This window comes from Schistocerca serialis, chromosome 12 (genome assembly GCF_023864345.2).
Source record: "Schistocerca serialis cubense isolate TAMUIC-IGC-003099 chromosome 12, iqSchSeri2.2, whole genome shotgun sequence".
Classification (NCBI taxonomy): domain Eukaryota; kingdom Metazoa; phylum Arthropoda; class Insecta; order Orthoptera; family Acrididae; genus Schistocerca; species Schistocerca serialis.
Genome location: NC_064649.1, coordinates 79,928,293 through 79,951,457, shown reverse-complemented (window position 1 = coordinate 79,951,457; position 23,165 = coordinate 79,928,293). Strand labels below are relative to the sequence as shown.

Below are 23,165 nucleotides of genomic sequence, written 5' to 3'. Positions count from 1 at the left end.
ATAGTTGACACATTACGAGCTGGACTAGTTTCCTCCAATCACAGCTCTCAACGTCACCCTCAAACCGTCCGCTGTTCAAAACTGTCACAACAGTTGGTCACTTCACTTCCACTTCCTTGTTAGTCATTCTTTCTTGATGTGTTTGGATTCCGAATCATGGATCTGGCACTTTATTTCGTATTTCATCACACATGATAACTACACAAAACACACACACACACATGCTAATGAAATACATACTTTTCATATACAGAACTAATCAGACATTATTGGATACTTCTGAACAAGACTTGATAGAGCGTTTCATACACAGTTATGATAATCACAGAGCTCAGCTTACATTAGATAAGCTTTTCACGTAATTGTGTAAAGCCAAATTTTTGAAGGCTGCAGCTCATCATTCTGACTGCAGCAGCACGGTGATAATTAATATAAGTGCTTCACGCAGTGTTGTGGCGTAGCTCAGTTAACATGGTAACCTGAAGTGCAGCAGATAGTGGGTCCGAATCTCGTCAACTATTGTGATTTTTTTATTTCTAAATCTAATGAAAAGAGTTTATTATTTATATTCAGTTAATCGATTTAAATGTAATTTTTTATTTTTTATTCTTTGCCACAACATTTTAATCATGATACTGGCTTCTTATTTACTCCTATTTTTCTTCGTATGATTCTTTTTTTCCTTTGGAATCTACCTGTGTCGCCTATAATCTGCAGCCATGTGCCAAAGAGCACTGGTCATTGGTTGGTATCTTGGCAGTTTGTGTAGCTAGTGTGAGTTTAGACCCAGGTAACCAATGGCACCGAGAAATTGCAATTTGCTTTTAGTGCTGAAACTGAATTTTTTCTATCTTGAGTTTGCTCTCAGAGGTTAGCTTTAATCGCCATGAACAAAGTGGTCTTGAAGTTAGTTCTGCTGCAGTTTGTTGGCCACCGTTTTCTACCTAGGTTGTGGTTAACTTAGGACTTGAGTTTAAGTTCAGGGCTACAAAACTCGCCTACTGCAGTTTTGTCACTGTTCTCTTAAAATCAGCTGTCAAGAGAGGATCTCGCATTTCCGACATAACTCGCGGTTGCCGGCAACCGATGTGGCAACACTGTAGTGGCATGTGACAAACGTCAACTCTCAATTTTAATGGACTGTAATGTGCAACTTGGGTAAACTGCCCCTAGGAGAAGCCGTGCTCACCTCCAGGAAGAGGCGCATCTTCTCGGAGCCCTGGATATTGTCCTTGTAGCCGGAGAGGCGCGGTGCCAGCCACGCCAGCCAGGGATGCAGTGTGAGGAAGCCTCCCGTGGCATCACTGGATCTCTGGAACTGCATCGCTGCGTGTCCCAGATGGCGCACTGTAGCATCTGCGGAGCGCGGCAACCGCGCACCCGTGTACACGGACAACAGCGCGTTCACGAAGACCGGCAAAAGGACGTCCGGCAGCAGCACGCTACGCGCACCTGACGATGGCCGCACCACCACCTGCCGAAACATCACAGATCGTCACTTGTACCATCGTGGGAGACACGCCCAGATTGTTTTTCCTGATAGTAACACACATAAGAAAGACTTACCTGGGCATGTAACATTAGCTGACATGGTCATGCTGTGCTGGTACTTCGAACAGCCGAAAGCAAAGAGAAACTACAGCCGTTACTTTTCTTTGCAGCTCTAATGTATGGCTTAATGATTCTGGAGGTAAAATAGTCCCCCTTCATATCTCTCTTCGAGGGCTACTCAAGAGGGTTTCATAGAAAAAAGATATCAACAACTGTAATTCTACCTGAAATTTTGTTCTTTAAGCAACCATCTGAATGCTGCATTAGCGTCATCTGTAGGTCCCTTCTGACATACACCTTCTAATAAAGCTGCTAGCAGTTGGTGTCATTAACCTAAAGTCACGTTAATGAGAGCAACAACAACTATCAACAGATATTTCTGCACCTGGCTGGACACCCAGGAATGATAGACTCTGCTGTCAACTTTATTAGAAGGTGTATGTCAGAAGGGGCCTGAAGAAGATGCTTATGAAGCATCGAAACTAATTGCTTGACTAATAAAATTCTTATGAAGAATTATGGCTGTTGGTATCCTTTGTCTATGTGTTACCGATCAGCCACAGTTCCATATCTACATCTATAAGATGGATCTACAAAAACTACTCAGGAAGATGTCATCATCAGGAAACTAGAACTCTACAGGTCGGAGTGTGGAATGTTACCTTAATTGGGTAAGTTTCAAGAACATACCTTCACTGAGGAGTCAAGCAGTATATTGCTCCCTCCTACGTATATCTCGCGAAGAGACCATGAGGATAAAATCAGAGAGATTAGAGCCCACACAGAGGCATACTGACAATCTTTCTTTCCACGAACGAGCCTCGAATAGAAGGGAGAACCGATAGAGGTACTCAAGGTACCCTGCGCCACACACCGTCAGGTGGCTTGCGGAGTATGGGTGTAGATGTAGGTGTAGATTGGAGAATTTGTAGAGGGAAACAGGTTAAAGTTAGGTATAGTGGGAATTAGTAAAGTGCAGTAGCAAGAAGAACAAAACTTCAACTTGGGTCAGTACAGGGTTATCAACATAAAACCTAATAGAGGTCATATAGGAGCAGACTTAATCATGAATAAGAAAACAGAAATGCGGATAAGCTCTATGAACAGCGTAGTGAGTGAATTATTGTAGCGAAAACAGACATGAAGCCAACTCCTTTCACAAGTTTATATGCCAGCTAACTCTGAAGATGACGATGAGATTGAAAGAATGTATGAAGAGGTAAAGGAAATTATTTAGATTGAGATGGAAATTTAATTGTGATGGGAGACTAGAATTCCATAGTAGGAAAAGGAGGAGAAGCGAACATTTTAGGAGGACATGGACTGCAGGAAAGGAATTAGAGAGAAATCGCCTGCTATAATATTTTGCAAGGCATAGTTTAATCGTAAATAACATGTGGTTAAAGAATCATGAAAGAAGGCTGTACACATGGAAGAAACCTGGAGATACCAGAAGGTTCCAGATTGATTATATAATGGTAAGATAAGAGACTTTGAAACCACGGCAGATGTGGACTCTGACCATAATTTACTGCTTATGAACTACAGAGACTGGAAGAGGGTATGAATTTAAGGAGATGTGCCTTTGATGGACTGAAGGAAAGATATATTCTTGAATGCTTATGAAGGAGCATTAGGAAACGTTTGACTGAAACAAAGGAAGGAAGTACAGCAGAAGATGAACACAGCTTTTAGAGATGAAATAGTGGAGGCAGCAGATGATCATATAGGTAAAAAGACAAGGCCTAGTAGAAACATCTGGACAAAACAGAAGATATTAAATTTAACTGATGAAAGGAGAAAATATAAAAATGAAGCAGGCGAAAGGGAATACAGATGTAAAAAAAAAAAAAAGGGATTGGCAGAAAGTGAAAAATCGCTAAGCAGGAATGCTAGAGGGCAAATGCAAGGCTGTAGAAAAAATGGTTCAAATGGCTCTGAGCACTATGGGACTCAACTGCTGAGGTCGTTAGTCCCCTAGAACTTAGAACTAGTTAAACCTAACTAACCTAAGGACATCACAAACATCCATGCCCAAGGCAGGATTCGAACCTGCGACCGTAGCGGTCTTGCGGTTCCAGACTGCAGCGCCTTTAACCGCACGGCCACTTCGGCCGGCAAGGCTGTAGAAGCATGCCTAACCAGGGGAAAGATAGATGCCACCTTTGGGAACTAAACTGTACATGCCTGTGACTGCGGAATAAGAGACCTTTGGAGAAAAGAGAAGCAACTCTATGAATATCAAGAGCTCAGATGGAAAGCCAGTACTAAGCAAAGAAGGTAAGGTTGAAAGGTGGAAAGGATATACATTACTGTTTTAAAAAAAAAATGAAACACTCAGAAGCACTGGTCTGCAACACTTGGGTGGCGTGCATGTAGGGACAACAGCGCTCTCTTTTGTGTCTACATCTACATCTACATTTATACTCCGCAAGCCACCCAACGGTGTGTGGCGGAGGGCACTTTACGTGCCACTGTCATTACCTCCTTTTCCTGTTCCAGTCGCGTATGGTTCGCGGGAAGAACGACTGTCTGAAAGCCTCCGTGCGCGCTCTAATCCCTCTAATTTTACATTCGTGATCTCCTCGGGAGGTATAAGTAGGGGGAAGCAATATATTCGATACCTCATCCAGAAACGCACCCTCTCGAAACCTGGCGAGCAAGCTACACCGCGATGCAGAGCGCCTCTCTTGCAGAGTCTGCCACTTGAGTTTATTAAACATCTCCGTAACGCTATCACGGTTACCAAATAACCCTGTGACGAAACGCGCCGCTCTTCTCTATCTCCTCCGTCAAACCGATCTGGTACGGATCCCACACTGATGAGCAATACTCAAGTATAGGTCGAACGAGTGTTTTGTAAGCCACCTCCTTTGTTGATGGACTACATTTTCTAACGACTCTCCCAATGAATCTCAACCTGGTACCCGCCTTACCAACAATTAATTTTATATGATCATTCCACTTCAAATCGTTCCTTACGCGTACTCCCAGATATTTTACAGAAGTAACTGCTACTAGTGTTTGTTCCGCTATCATATAATCATATAATAAAGGATCCTTCTTTCTATGTATTCGCAATACATTACATTTGTCTATGTTAAGGGACAGTTGCCACTCCCTGCACCAAGTGCCTATCAGCTGCTGATCTTCCTGCATTTCGCTACAATTTTCTAATGCTGCAACTTCTCTGTATACTACAGCATCATCCGCGAAAAGCCGCATGGAACTTCCGACACTATCTACTAGGTCATTTATATACATTGTGAAAAGCAATGGTCCCATAACACTCCCCTGTGGCACGCCAGAGATTATTTTAATGTCTGTAGACGGGCAGATAAGTGTTATGCAACACTCACTCGGTGAGCAGTCATCATACAACGTGAAAACATTTAAGCAAGTGCTACTATTCTTCGTCGACAGCACAGCGTGGAATTTCGGCATTCAAATGGGGCAGAATGATTGATGTGTGGGAGGTGGATCTGTTGTTCAGTAACATTGTGACTCATACATGGCATGCAGCTTCAATTGTGTGTTGTATATGGAATCACTGGAGATAAGAGGGCAGTACACAGCGACGAAAGGGTACTGGATAAGATAATGTGACCACAGGGCGAGAGAAGGTCGCCATCTCGTTCTCCTGACTGTAAAGGATAGAACTGATTTGTGCACGGTGTTGACACCATGTTGGAATGCGGCAACATGTGTGGACATGCCTGCGTCGAATGTTCGACGTCGTCTTCTGTGGGTGGGACTGGCGGCACGCATGCCATTGTGTTGGCTTCCATTGACCAGAACTCACCAATGCCGCAGACTGCAATGGGCACTGAAGAAAAGTTCTTTGTCAGAGAAGACTATCAAGAGTCTTAATTCTTCCTGTGCTGTACCGCATAGATTATATGGCCTCCCTAACGTCCATAAAGAGGCTGTCCCGATGAGGCCTATTGTTTCTAATACTGGTGCTCCGACATATCGTGTAGCAAAACATCTTGCTAGTTTGTTGAGCCCACTAGTAGGTAGGTGTGAACACCACATTAAGAACTCTGCAGATTTCTTACGTCGATTGCAGGGACTGCGTTAGAATGACTCTGATATTTTAGTCAGTTTTGATGTGGTTTCTCTTTTCACTCGCGTTCCTCTCTCTGATTGAGGTTAAGTTTGGTGTCGAGTTAACAAATTTGTTTTAACATGTGCTGACTTCCACTTACTTTTTATTCAATGGTCAGTACTACGAACAGACTGATGGAGCTGCAATGGGAAGCCCCGTTGTCACCTATTGTGGCCAATTTGTTTATGGAAGGCTTTGAGGAACGTGCATTGGAGTCAGCGACCTTGAAACCTCCGTGTTTTTGCAGGTATGTAGACGATAATGGTTCAAATGGCTCTGAGCACTATGCGACTTAACTTCTGAGGTCATCAGTCGCCCAGAACTTAGAACTACACTCCTGGAAATTGAAATAAGAACACCGTGAATTCATTGTCCCAGGAAGGGGAAACTTTATTGACACATTCCTGGGGTCAGATACATCACATGATCACACTGACAGAACCACAGGCACATAGACACAAGCAACAGAGCATGCACAATGTCGGCACTAGTACAGTGTATATCCACCTTTCGCAGCAATGCAGGCTGCTATTCTCCCATGGAGACGATCGTAGAGATGCTGGATGTAGTCCTGTGGAACGGCTTGCCATGCCATTTCCACCTGGCGCCTCAGTTGGACCAGCGTTCGTGCTGGACGTGCAGATCGCGTGAGACGATGCTTCATCCAGTCCCAAACATGCTCAATGGGGGACAGATCCGGAGATCTTGCTGGCCATGGTAGTTGACTTACACCTTCTAGAGCACGTTGGGTGGCACGGGATACATGCGGACGTGCATTGTCCTGTTGGAACAGCAAGCTCCCTTGCCGGTCTAGGAATGGTAGAACGATGGGTTCGATGACGGTTTGGATGTACCGTGCACTATTCAGTGTCCCCTCGACGATCACCAGTGGTGTACGGCCAGTGTAGGAGATCGCTCCCCACACCATGATGCCGGGTGTTGGCCCTGTGTGCCTCGGTCGTATGCAGTCCTGATTGTGGCGCTCACCTGCACGGCGCCAAACACGCATACGACCATCATTGGCACCAAGGCAGACGCGACTCTCATCGCTGAAGACGACACGTCTCCATTCGTCCCTCCATTCACGCCTGTCGCGACACCACTGGAGGCGGGCTGCACGATGTTGGGGCGTGAGCGGAAGACGGCTTAACGGTGTGCGGGACCGTAGCCCAGCTTCATGGAGACGGTTGCGAATGGTCCTCGCCGATACCCCAAGAGCAACAGTGTCCCTAATTTGCTGGGAAGTGGCGGTGCGGTCCCCTACGGCACTGCGTAGGATCCTACGGTCTTGGCGTGCATCCGTGCGTCGCTGCGGTCCGGTCCCAGGTCGACGGGCACGTGCACCTTCCGCCGACCACTGGCGACAATATCGATGTACTGTGGAGACCTCACGCCCCACGTGTTGAGCAATTCGGCGGTACGTCCACCCGGCCTCCCGCATGCCCACTATACGCCCTCGCTCAAAGTCCGTCAACTGCACATACGGTTCACGTCCACGCTGTCGCGGCATGCTACCAGTGTTAAAGACTGCGATGGAGCTCCGTATGCCACGGCAAACTGGCTGACACTGACGGCGGCGGTGCACAAATGCTGCGCAGCTAGCGCCATTCGACGGCCAACACCGCGTTTCCTGGTGTGTCCGCTGTGCCGTGCGTGTGATCATTGCTTGTACAGCCCTCTCGCAGTGTCCGGAGCAAGTATGGTGGGTCTGACACACCGGTGTCAATGTGTTCTTTTTTCCATTTCCAGGAGTGTAATTAAACCTAAGGGCATCACACACTTCCATTCCTGAGGCAGGATTCGAATCTGCGACGGCAGCAGTCGCTCGGTTCCAGACTGTAGCGCCCAGAACCGCACGGCCACTCCGGCCGGCTGTAGACGATACTTTTGTTGTTTGGCCTCAAGGTAGTGAGAATTTAAACGGGTTTTTGGAACACCTGAATTCAACCCACCGAAATATTCAGTTTACTATGGAGGTGGAAAAGAATGGATGCCTTCCCTTCCTTGATGTGTTGGTCAGAAGGAAGACTGATGGTACGTTGGGACATTCGGTTTATAGGAAGCCTACTCACACTGACTTGTATTTGCGAACTGATAGTTGTCAACATCCAGCTCTGAGTGAAGGAGTACTTCGCACCTTGGTTCACAGGGCCCACGTTATCTCAGACCCTGAAAGTTTGGCAGCTGAGCTATCACATCTCGAAGTTACCTTTCGTCAGAATGGTTATAGTGAGAGGCAGATCAAACGTGCGTTGCGCTATCAGCCTTCTGTGCAACGGGGGAGTGACGATAGCAACGAAGTGGCACCTAAGTCTACGGCCTTTTTGCCTTACGCAGGAAGCATTTCCAACTGGATTGGCTGTATTTTGCGGAAATATGATGTGAAATGTGTTTTTCGACCACCTTCTAAGATTAAGGACCTGTTCGCATCCTTAAAAGATGATCTTGGTGTGCGTAAGGCTGGTGTCTGTCGTATTCCTTGCAATTGTGGCATGTCATATATTGATCAGACAATCAGGACTGTGGAAGACCGGTGTGTTGAACATAAGCGTCACACACGATTACAACAGCCCAGTAAATCCGCTATTGCAGAACATTGCCTTGACACAGGTCATCCTGTAGAATACAACAACACGGAGAGTCTGACTTGCACGTCCAGCTATTGGGAAGCTGTTGAAATCTGCTTCGAATCAGGCTCTCTCTCTCATCTAAAAACAGAGGGACAGAATTAGTGCTACCTCACCTGCTGATTAATAGTCACTTTCGATATTTCTGATGTTGGTTATCTTTGGTTGTGTGTTGACTACAGTTACTTGTGCTGTGTGTGGTATCTTCCTTGTTTCTCCTCCGTGAACCGAGGAATTAAATTCCCTAGCACATTCCTTCTTCCTTGCAGTTGTCCCTTGAGAATGGCAGGGTGTGCTCCTGTCGAAATATCGGCGGTGGTCGACGACGTCACCCGGCAGAAAACTCGTAAGTTACACTCCTGGAAGTGGAAAAAAGAACACATTGACACCGGTGTGTCAGACCCACCATACTTGCTCCGGACACTGCGAGAGGGCTGTACAAGCAATGATCACACGCACGGCACAGCGGACACACCAGGAACCGCGGTGTTGGCCGTCGAATGGCGCTAGCTGCGCAGCATTTGTGCACCGCCGCCGTCAGTGTCAGCCAGTTTGCCGTGGCATACGGAGCTTCATCGCAGTCTTTAACACTGGTAGCATGCCGTGACAGCGTGGACGTGAACCGTATGTGCAGTTGACGGACTTTGAGCGAGGGCGTATAGTGGGCATGCGGGAGGCCGGGTGGACGTACCGCCGAATTGCTCAACACGTGGGGCGTGAGGTCTCCACAGTACATCGATGTTGTCGCCAGTGGTCGGCGGAAGGTGCACGTGCCCGTCGACCTGGGACCGGACCGCAGCGACGCACGGATGCACGCCGAGACCGTAGGATCCTACGCAGTGCCGTAGGCGACCGCACCGCCACTTCCCAGCAAATTAGAGACACTGTTGCTCCTGGGGTATCGGCGAGGACCATTCGCAACCGTCTCCATGAAGCTGGGCTACGGTCCCGCACACCGTTAGGCAGTCTTCCGGTCACGCCCCAACATCGTGCAGCCCGCCTCCAGTGGTGTCGCGACAGGCGTGAATGGAGGGACGAATGGAGACGTGTCGTCTTCAGCGATGAGAGTCGCGTCTGCCTTGGTGCCAATGATGGTCGTATGCGTGTTTGGCGCCGTGCAGGTGAGCGCCACAATCAGGACTGCATACGACCGAGGCACACAGGGCCAACACCCGGCATCATGGTGTGGGGAGCGATCTCCTACACTGGCCGTACACCACTGGTGATCGTCGAGGGGACACTGAATAGTGCACGGTACATCCAAACCGTCATCGAACCCATCGTTCTACCATTCCTAGACCGGCAAGGGAACTTGCTGTTCCAACAGGACAATGCACGTCCGCATGTATCCCGTGCCACCCAACGTGCTCTAGAAGGTGTACGTCAACTACCCTGGCCAGCAAGATCTCCGGATCTATCCCCCATTGAGCATGTTTGGGACTGGATGAAGCGTCGTCTCACGCGGTCTGCACGTCCAGCACGAACGCTGGTCCAACTGAGGCGCCAGGTGGAAATGGCATGGCAAGCCGTTCCACAGGACTACATCCAGCATCTCTACGATCGTCTCCATGGGAGAATAGCAGCCTGCATTGCTGCGAAAGGTGGATATACACTGTACTAGTGCCGACATTGTGCATGCTCTGTTGCCTGTGTCTATGTGCCTGTGGTTCTGTCAGTGTGATCATGTGATGTATCTGACCCCAGGAATGTGTCAATAAAGTTTCCCCTTCCTGGGACAATGAATTCACGGTGTTCTTATTTCAATTTCCAGGAGTGTATTTGAACATTCAATTCGCTGGGAAAAGTTAAGGTCCAACATGAAATACTTCGGGCTTCAACTAGAGTCCTAGCAGATGGGCCCAGCTGAGTAGCTGGGCAGCTAGACAGGCAGACAGCCAGTATAGACAGACGCACCTGGTCCTCGCGGCCCCCGCGGATCAGCTCCACCAAGTCTTGCAGCTCTGCCGCGATCTCCGCTTCCAGCCTCTCAGAGCGGCGGCCGAACCCGAAGTCCCGCATGTTCCTCAGCGAGAAGCGCTTCTGCTCCAGCCAGTGGGGACCCTCCGTGAAGAAGATGCCTGCGGAAGAACAACAGGCGTACGTGGAGACTGATTCCTGCGGGCTAGTTGGTACACATTCGTTCTCAGTAAAAAGAAAAGGTCTTTGCACACTTTAGGCGGATGGTTTCGATTCATAAAAGATATTTCAGTTACAAGAATCGAACAGCTCGAGAAGAAAGAAGTAGCCGAGAAGGTAGAGAGCCACGGTCATACTCTAACCCCAACGTTATTCAAGCTGTATGAGCAAAGAGTAACAGAAACCACATAGAAATTTGGAAAGAATAAATTTCAGGAACAAGAAGTTAAAACTTTGAGATTTCTATGACATTGTAATTAGATCAGAGACGGGAAAGGAGGTGGAAGTCACTTGAACGGACTGCGATTGTGTCCTGAAAACAAGTTGAGACGAATAGCAACAAAAGTAAAGCAATTAGACCCGCACCTCAGGGAATACGAGGGAGGTTTTAGAAAGGGTAGATCATGTTCGGAACAAATACTAAACCTCAAAAACATCATGGCATACCAAAAATCAAGGGCAAAGACATACGTAATCTCCTACATTTATTTCAAAAAATCATATGATTCGATTGATAGAGAATCTCTATTGTCAGTCCTGGAAGAAATGGGTTTGGATAAGAAAACAACTAATATTATAAAAGCGACCCTTACAAATATATTTTCGAAAGTAAAATTTATGGGCGAATTATCGGAACCGTTGAAATAAAAACGGTAGTGCGACAGGGGGATGGGCCCTCAGCGTTGCTATTCAATTGTGCGCTTGAGAAAGTAGTCAGAGAATGGAACACAAATATTAAGAGTGGTATAAGACTGGGTTGCAAAAAGAAGAATCTTAAAGTAAATTGCATTGCTTTTACAGATGATATGGCCCTGTTTGCTGAAACAATGGAAGAAGCACGGGAGCAAATCCTTGAGCTAAAGAAACAAGCAGCTAAAATAGGTCTTCACATCTCCTTTGAAAAAACTAAGATATTGACAAACATCAAGCACTCATGTAAATACCTCAAAGTTCAAGAACAGAAGATTGAAATAGTAAAAGAATTCAAATATCTCGGAGAATGGATTAGTTGGAATGCTGGGGAAAGCAAAGCAATGGAATCCAGAAAAAATAAACTTGAATTGGCCTTCCATCTAACAAAAAGTACATACAACAAAAAATCGCTTTCATGGTGGTCCAAAATTACACATTACAAGACAGTGATTAATCCAGAAGCACTGTATGCAGCAGAAACACTAAACAGAAATTTCAAAGGCCAAATGGAGAAACTTGAGCTAAAGGAAAGAAAAATTTTAAGAAAAATCATAGGACCAAAATTTCAAGACAAGAAGATTACATATATCGAAAATGAAACTCTCTACAAGAAAATTGAAAAACTTTCAAATACTATGCGAAAAAGAAGAATAAATTTTTATGGTCATCTTCTCAGAATGAATTCCAACAGATTAATCAAACAAATCTTTGACTTTTTCCGTAACCGCAAAACGAAAACCAACTGGTTTAAAGAAACTGAGAAAGACCTAGTAGAATTAAAGATTTCAGAAAATTCACTTATTGATCGAACAGCTAAATTAATTACTAAAGATGAAAACATAAGGTTCCAATACAAGTCTACATAAAATCCAAACCCTTCATCTCAGAAGAAGAGAGGAAAAGAAGATCAGAAAGAATGAAGAAATACTGGGCCCTAAGAAAAGAACAACGCGCAAAGAAATGATTGATCCAGCGTACCCCAAAGAGGGTGCAACGAAAGAAGAAGAAGAAATATAATTGACTCAAATGAGGTGATGTTCAGTGAAACAGTTTAGTAAATGAGACAGTGAAAGTCATACATGAATCTCTTTATTATTAATACACTCTAAGACAATAAACGACAGCCCCTAAAGAAGGAATTATCCAAATGGGATGGAAATTGGCAGATGTACATGTACTGAAAAACAAATGATTACAGTTCCAGAAAAAAAAGGATAACTTATTCAAGAGAAAGAGTTCCACAAACTGAGCAAGTCAGTAATGCGTTTATCCACCTCTGGACCCAAACAAGCAGTTATTCGGCTTGGCGCTGATTGAAAGAGTTGCCGGATGTCCTCCCGAGGGATATCGTCTCAAATTCTGTCCAGCTGGGGCGCTAGATCGTCAAAATCCCGAGGTGGCTTGAGGACCCTGCTCATAATGCTCCAAACATTCTCAACTGAGGAGAGATCCGGCGATCTTGCTGGTCAAGATACTGTTTGACAAGTGCGAATACGACAAGTACAAGCTCTTGCCATGTGCAGCTGGGCATTGTCTTGTTGAAATGTAAGCCCAGGATATCTTGCCATGAAGGGCAACAAAACGGGATGTAGTTTATCGTAGACATACCACTGAGCTGCATGGTTACTGCGGGTGACAACTGAAGGGTCCTGCTATGAAAAGAAATGGAACTTGAGAGACCATCGCTACTGACTGTCAGGCCGTATGGTGAGCGAAAGTCAGGTTGGTATCACACCGCTGTCTGGTATGTTTCCAGGCATGACTTTGACCTGGAATCGTATTCCCTATAGGAGAGTTCTGTTTAGCGATGAGTACCACTGGGAACTGAGCCCCGATGACCAGCGAAGACTTGTGTGGAGACCTCCCAGAGAGACCCAACTTCGGCCTGGAATCGTATTCACTGTAGGAGAGTTCTCTTCAGTGATGAGTCCCACTGGGAACTGAGCCCCGATGAGCAGCGAAGGCGTGTGTGGAGACCTCCCAGAGAGACGCGACTTCGGCCTGGAATCGTATTCACTGCAGGAGAGTGCTCTTCAGTGATGAGTCCCACTGGGAACTGAGCCCCGATGAGCAGTGAAGATGGGTGTGGAGACCTCCCAGAGAGACACGACTTCGGCCTGGAATTGTATTCACTGTAGGAGAGTTCTCTTCAACGATGAGTCCCGCTGGGAACTGAGCCCCGATGAGCAGTGAAGACGTGTGTGGAGACCTCCCAGAGAGCGGTGAGATACGAACCTGACTATCTCCTGCCGTATGGCCCAACAACCAGGAGTGATGGTCTGTGGTGCCATTTCTTTTAATAGAAGGACCCCTTTGATTGTCATTCGCGGCACACATGCGGCACAGCGGTACATCGACGATATTCTATGCTCCGTATTGTTTCCCTTCGTGGTAAGCCATCCCGAGCTTACATTCCAGCAATAAAATGCCCACCTCCATGTGGTGAGAGTTTCTACTGCTTGTCTTCATGCTTGCCAAACATTACCTTGGTTATCAAGATCCGTGGATGTCTATCTGACTGACAATATTTTGAGCATTATGGCTGGAGCTCTTCAACCTGCTCGGGATTTTGACGATTTAATGCGCTAGCGGGACACAATGTAGCACGATATCCCTCAGAAGGAAAACCAACAACACTGTCGATCAATGCCAAGCCGAATAACTGCTTGCATAAGGGTCAGAGTTGGACGAACGTTATTGAATTGCTCAATTTGTGAAGCTCTTTTTCTTGAAGAAATCACCCATTTTTTCTGAAACTGTAATCATTTGTTTGTCTGCATATGTACATCTATTAGAAGTATATGTTGTTGTTGTTGTTGTGGTCTTCAGTCCTGAGACTGGTTTGATGCAGCTCTCAATGCTACTCTATCCTGCGCAAGCTTCTTCATCTCCCAGTACCTACTGCATCCTACATCCTTCTGAATCTGCTTAGTGTATTCATCTCTTGGTCTCCCTCTACGATTTTTACCCTCCACGCTGCCCTCCAGTACTAAATTGGTGATCCCTTGATGCCTCAGAACATGTCCTACCAACCGATCCCTTCTTCTAGTCAAGTTGTTCCACAAACTCCTCCCCAATTCTATTCAATACCTCCTCATTAGTTATGTGATCTACCCATCTAATCTTCATCATTCTTCTGTAGCACCACATTTCGAAAGCTTCTATTCTCTTCTTGTCCAAACTATTTATCGTCCATGTTTCACTTCCATACATGGCTACACTCCATATGAATACTTTCAGAAACGACTTCCTGACACTTAAATCAACACTCGATGTTAACAAATTTCTCTTCTTCAGAAACGCTTTCCTTGCCATTGCCAGTCTACATTTTATATCCTCTCTACTTCGACCATCATCAGTTATTTTGCTCCCCAAATAGCAAAACTCCTTTACTACTTTCAGTGTCTCATTTCCTAATCTAATTCCCTCAGCATCACCCGACTTAATACGACTGCATTCCAATATCCTTGTTTTGCTTTTGTTGATGTTCATATTATATCCCCCTTTCAAGACACTGTCCATTCCGTTCAACTGCTCTTCCAAGTCCTTTGCTGTCTCTGACAGAATTACAATGTCATCGACGAACCTCAAAGTTTTAATTTCTTCTCCATGGATTTTAATACCTACTTTGAACTTTTCTTTTGTTTCCTTTACTGCTTGCTCAATATACAGATTGAATAGCATCCGGGAGAGGCTACAACCCTGTCTCACTCCTTTCCCAACCATTGCTTCCTTTTCATGTCCCTCGGCTCTTATAACTGCCATCTGGTTTCTGTACAAATTGTAAATAGCCTTTCGCTCGCTGTATTTTATCCCTGCCACCTTCAGAAATTGAAGGAGAGTATTGCAGTCAATATTGTCAAAAGCTTTCTCTAAGTCTACAAATGCTAGAAAGGTAGGTCTGCCTTTCCTTAATCTTTCTTCTTAGATAAGTCGTAGGGTCAGTATTGCCTCACGTGTTCCAACATTTCTACGGAATCCAAATTGATCTTCCCCGAGGTCGGCTTCTACCAATTTTTCCATTCGTCTGTAAAGAACTCGCGTCAGTATTTTGCAGCTGTGATTTATTAAACTGATAGTTCGGTAATTTTCACATCTGTCAACACCTGCTTTCTTTGGGGTTGGAATTATTATATTCTTCTTGAAGTATGAGGGTATTTCGCCTGTTTCATACATCTTGCTCACCAGATGGTAGAGTTTTGTCAGGACTGGCTCTCCCAAGGCTGTCAGTAGTTCTAATGGAATGTTGTCTACTCCCGGGGCCTTGTTTCGACTCAGGCCTTTCAGTGCTCTGTCAAACTCTTTGCGGAGTATCGTATCTCCCATTTCATCTTCATCTATATCCTCTTCCATTTCCATAATATTGTCCTTAATAACATCGCCCCTGTATAGATCGTCTATATACTCCTTCCACCTTTCTGCTTTCCCTTCTTTGCTTAGAACTGGGTTTCCGTCTGAACTCTTGATATTCGTACAAGTGGCTCTCTTTTCTCCAAAGGTCTCTTTAATTTTCCTGTAGGCAGTATCTATCTTACCCCTAGTGAGATAAGCCTCTACATCCAGACATTTGTCCTCTAGCCATCCCTGCTTAGCCATTTTGCACTTCCTGTCGATCTCATTTTTTAGACGTTTGTATTCCTTTTTGCCTGCTTCATTTACTGCATTTTTGTATTTTCTCCTTTCATCAATTAATTTCAGTACCTCTTCTGTTACGCATGGACTGCTACTAGACCTCGTCTTTTTACCTACTTGATCCTCTGCTGCCTTCACTACTTCATCCCTCAAAGCTACCCATTCTTCTTCTACTGTATTTGTTTCCCCCATTCCTGTCAATTGTTCCCTTGTGCTCTCCCTGAAACTCTGTGCAACCTCTGGTTCTTTCAGTTTATCCAGGTCCCATCTCCTTAAATTCCCACCTTTTTGCAGTTTCTCCAGTTTCAATCTGCAGTTCATAACCAATAGATTGTGGTCAGAGTCCACATCTGCCCTTGGAAATGTCTTACAATTTAAAAGCTGGTTCCTAAATCTCTGTCTTACCATTATATAATCTATCTTATACCTTTTAGTATCTCCAGGGTTCTTCCGTGTGTACAACCCTCTTTCATGATTCTTGAACCAAGTGTTAGCTATGATTAAGTTATGCTCTGTGCAAAATTCTACCAGGCGGCTTCCTCTTTCATTTCTTAGCCCCAATCCATATTCACCTACTATGTTTCCTTCTCTCCCTTTTCCTACTATCGAATTCCAGTCACCCATGACTATTAAATTTTCTTCTCCCTTCACTACCTGAATAATTTCTTATATCTCATCATACATTTCATCAATTTCTTCATCATGTGCAGGGCTAGTTGGCATATAAACTTGTACTACTGTAGTAGGCGTTGGCTTCGTGTCTGTCTTGGCCACAATAATCCATTCACTATGCTGTTTGTAGTAGCTTACCCGCACTCCTATTTTCCTATTCATTATTAAAGCTACTCCTGCATTACCCCTATTTCAAATGGTTCAAATGGCTCTGAGCACTATGGGACTTAACATCTGTGGTCATCAGTCCCCTAGAACTTAGAACTACTTAAACCTAACTAACCTAAGGACATCACACACATCCATGCCCGAGGCAGGATTCGAACCTGCGACCGTAGCAGTCACGCGGTTCCGGACTGAGCGCCTAGAACCGCTAGACCACCGCGGCCGGCTACCCCTATTTGATTTTGTATTTATAACCCTGTATTCACCTGACCAAAAGTCTTGTTCCTCCTGCCACCGAATTTCACTGATTCCCACTATATCTAACTTTAACCTATCCATTTCCCTTTTTAAATTTTCTAATCTACCTGCCCGATTAAGGGATCTGACATTCCACGCTCCGATCCATAGAACGCCAGTTTTCTTCCTCCTGATAACGACATCCTCTTGACTAGTCCCGGCACGGAGATCCGAATGGGGGACTATTTTATCTCCGGAATATTTTACCCAAGAGGACGCCATCATCATTTAATCATACAGTAAAGCTGCATGCCCTTGGGAAAAATTACGGCTGTAGTTTCCCCTTGCTTTCAGCCGTTCGCAGTACCAGCACAGCGAGGCTGTTTTGGTTAATGTTACAAGGCCAGATCAGTCAATCATCCAGACTGTTGCCCCTGCAACTACTGAAAAGGCTGCTGCCCCTCTTCAGGAACCACACATTTGTCTGGCCTCTCAACAGATACCCCTCCGTTGTGGTTGCACCTATGGTACGGCTATCTGTATCGTTGAGGCACGCAAGCCTCCCACCAACGGCAAGGTCCATAGTTCATGAGGGTGGAGGGGGGGGGGGGTAGAAGTATATAGCCTGTGGCTTTCTGAATATTTATTAGATTATTTTGCAAGGAACGAAGTATATCGCCAGGGTCAGAGTTGGACCAATGCGTTATTGACTTGCTCAATTTGTGAAACTCTTTCTCTTGAAGAAATAATCCAATTTTTCTGACATTGTAATCATTTGTTTGTCTGCATGTGTGGATCTATTAGAAGTATACAGCCTGTGGCTTTCTGGATATTTATCATATTATTTTGCAAGGAACTGAAGTATATAATCTGGAACATTTCGATGTTTTTATATAACTTATAGATAATTACGTATATACCATATACAGGATGATTCACGAAGATACGCAAATAATTCAACATGTTATTCTACATGCAAAACTAAAGAAAAAAGTTCATAATAACATAGGTCCGCAAATGTTTAGTTACGGAGTTACGGCTAATAAAAGATTTCGACTGAGATTTAGCAACTTCGCTAACATGAAGCCATCGCAAAACTGTACGAGGTTAAAGTAAAGCACAATTTCCATTTATTTTGTTGTTATTGACATTGCTATTCTAATAATACAGGTCCCAGACGTGTGTCTGCCGTAGTTTTCCAGAACATTCAGAGAAGCAAAGACGTAATTTCGTAAAATTTATTGACTACTTGGCCCAATTTGTTTTTTTTTTTTTTTAAAATTCCAGGCAACTGCACAAAGTTTTCAACAGAAGTTGCAGAGAATTTAATTGTGAAAAAATTATGGTAATAACCTAACCTGAAACTGTATGAATGTGTCACATAATCTGCTTCTTTTAATACCACGTGAATTAATACATGTGAATTCATATTAAACCGGAAAAAACAAAGCTCAGTGTTAAGGAAGTTGTAGAGTGTACGTACAATTTTGCAGTACATTCACAATAAATGTTTAAAAATGTCTCCACTGAGTTCAATGTATTTAGCTGCACGTGTATGAACAGAATTTGTTGCTCATTTCAGTTTCACATGGTTGTTCTTAATTTCGTCTATTGTATTCATAATGCAAGTAAACCTCACGTGCGTTGACTTTGTCCTCATGAACTATGTCTTTCATCTACCCCCATACACAAATATCCATTGGTGTTAAATCGGGTGATAAGCTTGACCACAGATGTGTCGCACCACGACCCTCCCATTTCTGGGGAAAACGTTCGTTTATGTGTAATAACTGCGTTGGTGAAATGTGGAGGCGCGCCGTCATGTTGCAAATATATTTGCAATCACGTCGCAAGTGGAACATTTCCGAGCAAGCGGGGCATTTCTTCTTCAAGGAATTGTGGATACGTCTCGCCAGTTAGACGTCCTGGAAAAATGGACGGTTGCGTTGCTCTGTTGCGTGTGGGTTTGTTTCAGACCATACGTGTTCGTTTTGTAAATTGTTTATAATTGTTTATACCATTTCGAGTAAGCTGCTCCTCATCAGTAAATAAAATGTATTTTTGTAACTGCCGATCAGTATTTAAACAGTTGTACAATTCCAAGCTAAGGGCAGGATCTACGGGACGTAGATGAACTTTTTGTTAATGGTAAGGATACAGATTATTGTACTTCATTGTACGCCATACCTTAGATTGTGAAATGCCTAATCGTTGAGAGATACGCCGTATACTGGTATCGGGGCTACGTTACGTTGAACAACATGGATAACATCCTCGTCATCGTCTTCACGTATCGAGCGCTCGTACTGATTATGAACGCTAGGTAGAGAACCTGTCTCCCATAACATTCGAAATACTCCGCTAATGGTTCGTGCATTCTCCTCCGGGTTGGATAACGTACGCGATATTCGCTAACTGCAGCCGTAGCTTTACCATCAGATTTGCCATAAATAAACACCATATCGGCGTATTCCTCTGTCGTAAATTTGAAAGGCATCCCAATTTCATAAATAATCTACAAACTACAACAGTTACTATGTGGTTTCACTTAAATATACCGTTGTTAAAAGGGTGAGTCAAATGAAAATCTTAAATATTTTTTTAAATATTATTTATTGTCCAGATGTGGTACAAAGCTGTATCACTTTTCAACATAATCCCCCCTCCCCCCCCCCTCGCTCATTGCAAGTCCTCCAGCGCTTACAAAGTGCATAAATTCCTTTTGAAAAAAATTCTTGTGGTAGTCCACGCAACCACTCATGCACCGCGTAGCGTACCTCTTCATCTTCTCTCCCATTGCGTCTTTTGTGGTGTCACTGCCAGACACCACACTTGCTAGGTGATAGCCTTTAAATCGGCCGCGGTCAGTTAGTATACGTCGGACCCGCGTGTCGCCACTATCAGTGATTGCAGACCGAGCGCCGCCACACGGCAGGTCTAGAGAGGCTCCCTAGCACTCGCCCCAGTTGTACAGCCGACTTTGCTAGCGATGGTTCACTGTCTACATACGCTCTCATTTGCAGAGACGACAGTTTAGCATAGCCTTCAGCTACGTCATTTGCTACGACCTAGCAAGGCGCCATATTCAGTTACTATTGATATTGATATTGTGAATCATGTACCGTCAAGAGCGACGTTCATCATTAATGGATTAAAGTTAAGTATGAAACCCATTACGTCAGCTCTCTAAATTCTAATTCGTTGTCATGTTCCAGACATCACGTCAGTATAGTCCTTCCCTTCTCACGCCAGCCTGCGTGAGCTAAAACGCGTGCATTTCGGCCTCCTCTAGTAACAAGGTGTTGGCTCTTCTGCCACCTACAACATCTTTGAGTGGTCCAAACATATGGAAACCACTTGGGGCAAGATCTGTTGAGTACGGTGGGAGCGGAAGACACTCCAAATGAAGGTATGTGATTGTTGCAACTGTTGTACGGGCAGTGTGGGGCCTTGCATTGTCTTGTTGCAAAAGGACATCTGCTGACAGCAATCCACGTCGCATTGATTTGATTGCAGGCCGAAGATGATTTTTTTAGGAGATCTGTGTATGATGCACTGGTGGCAGTGGTCCCTCTAAGCATGTGTTGCTCCAAAATGACGGCTTTTTCGTCCCAAAAGAGAGTCAGCATAGCCTTCCCTGCTGATGGTTCGGTTCCAAACCTCTTTGGTTTTGGTGATGAGGAATGACACCATTCCTTGCTTGCTCTCTTCGTTCCTGGTTGGTGGAAGTGAACCCAGGTTTCGTCCCCAGTAACGATTCTTGCAAGGAAGCCATTACCTTCTCGTTCAAAGTGCCGAAGAAGTTCTTCAGAAGCATCAACATGTCGTTCTCTCATTTCAGGAATCAGCTGCCGTGGCACCCATCTTGCAGACACTTTGTGAAACTGGAGCACATTGTGCACAATGCACAATATGATGACTCATGACTAATCTGTAAACATGCTGCAGTGTCAGTCAGTGTCACTCGGCGGTTTTCCTTCACTATGGCTTCAACTGCTGCAATGTTCTGTGGAGTCACAACTCGTTGTGCCTGACCTGGACGAGGAGCATCTTCCACTGAAGTCACACCATTTGCGAACTTCCTACTCTATTCGTAGACTTGCTGCTGTGACAAACATGCATCACCGTACTGAAGCTTCATTCGTCGATGAATTTCAATAGGTTTCACACCTTCACTACGCAAAAACCGAATAACAGAGCGCTGTTCTTCCCTGGTGCAAGTCTCAATTGGGGCGGCCATCTTTATACTGATACTGCGACGGTATGTGTGCATCTGCACTATGCTGCCACCTACAGGCCATTCTGCCCGCTCTTTGTAGCATGCTTACCAACTTATAGGATAACGGCGCGAAATTTCGATTTGGTATTACAATCGCCGTTTCATTTGACTCACTCTCGTATTATGTTCTTTCAGTGAACAATACATAAAACTAACTCGTTTCAAGGTTAGGAAACGACTGAAACGACTCACTAACGGGTACAAACAATGGCATAAACGTTTCTACATTCTTAATGGAAAGTAAACTAATTTACTTGTATAATAATCTTTACTTCTCTGGATGTTCTGGAAAACTACTGCAGATACACGTCTGGGACATGTTTTATTAGATTCACCAGACCAATAAGAGCAAAAAAATGGGAATCGTGGTTAGGTCTTATGGGACCAAACTGCTGAGGTCATCGTTGTCTAAGCTTGCGCACTACTTAATCTAACTTAAACTAGCTTACACTAAGGACAACAAAAATGGTTCAAATGGCTCTGAGTACTATGGGACTTAACAGCTATGGTCATCAGTCCCCTAGAACTTAGAACTACTTAAACCTAACTAACCTAAGGACATCACACAACACCCAGCCATCACGAGGCAGAGAAAATACCTGACCCCGCCGGGAATCGAACCCGGGAACCCGGGCGTGGGAAGCGAGAACGCTACCGCACGACCACGAGATGCGGGCTAAGGACAACACAAACACACACATGCCCAAGGGAGGACTCGAACCTCCGACGGGGGGAGCCGCACGGAAATGGAAATCGTGCTTTACTTTTAACGTCGTACAGTTTTGCGATGGCTTCATATTAGCGAAGTTGCTAAATTTCAGGCAGAATCTTTTATTAGCCGTAACTCCGTAACCAAACATTTGCGGACATATGTTTATATGAACTTTTTTCTTTAGTTTTACTTGTAGAATAACTTACAAAATTATTTGCATATCTTCGTGAATCACCCTATACATAGAAGAGTTTTCTATGTACATCCGAATTTTTATCACAGTACTGTGCAAAAATTTTGAAGTAAACTGGACAAGAACTTTTCGAGATTTTTGCTAACAACCTTTCCCGTTTATACAATATATTTATACTTACATAGGATATATATTTAAAAATATATAGTCTATGCCCATTCGAACGTTTGCTAGAGTATTCTATAAAATTTGAAGTAAATCGCTCAAGAACTTACCGGGATTTTTTCTATAAACCTTCCCATATATATATATATATATATATATATATGGCGCTGCCATAGGTCAAAAGGATATTAACTGGGTTTTTTTTAAAATAGGAACCCCATTTTTATTACATATTCGTGTAGTACGTAAGGAAATACGAATGTTTTAGTTGGACCACTTTTTTCGGTTTGTGATAGATGGCGCTGTAACAGTCACATCCATATGGCTCACAATTTTAGACGAACAGTTGGTAACAGGTAGGTTTTTCAAATTAAAATACAGAACGTAGGTACGTTTGGAAATTTTGTTTCAGTTGTTCCAATGTGACACATGAACCTTTGTGAACTTATCATTTCTGAGAACGAATGTTGTTACAGCGTGATTACCTTTAAATACCACATTAATGCAATAAATGCTCAAAATGATGTCGGTCAACCTCAAAGCATTTGGCAATACGTGTAACGACGTTCCTCTCAACAGCGAGTAGTTCGCCTTCCGTAATGTTCGCACATGCATTGACAATGCGCTGTCACATGTTGTCTGGCGGATCACGATAGCAAATATCCTTCAACTTTCCCCACAGAAAGTAATCCGGGGACGTCAGATCCGGTGAACATGCGGGACATGGTATGGTGATTCGACGACCAATCCACCTGTCATGAAATAGGCTATTCAATACCGCTTCAACCGCACGCGAGCTATGTGCCGGACATCCATCATGTTGGAAGTACATCGCCATTCTGTCGTGCAATGAAACATCTTGTAGTAACATTGGTAGAACATTGCGTAGGAAATCAGCATACATTGCACCATTTAGATTGCCATCGATAAAATGGGGGCCAATTATCCTTCCTCCCATAATGCCGCATCGTACATTAACCCGCCAAGGTCGCTGA

General features: G+C 44.5%; 1 protein-coding gene across 1 annotated transcript in view; it reads right to left on the bottom strand.

Annotated features, from left to right (window-relative positions):
- LOC126428353 (probable cytochrome P450 304a1) overlaps nucleotides 1–23,165 on the bottom strand; it is a 124,983-nt gene that overhangs the window by 48,587 nt on the left and 53,231 nt on the right. Inside the window, exons 3-4 of the mRNA XM_050090284.1 lie at nucleotides 10,201–10,364; nucleotides 1,190–1,474 (exon numbers count right to left, since the gene is read on the bottom strand). Of these exons, the coding sequence (XP_049946241.1) occupies nucleotides 1,190–1,474; nucleotides 10,201–10,364 (449 nt within the window). The remainder of the gene's footprint in view (nucleotides 1–1,189; nucleotides 1,475–10,200; nucleotides 10,365–23,165) is intronic.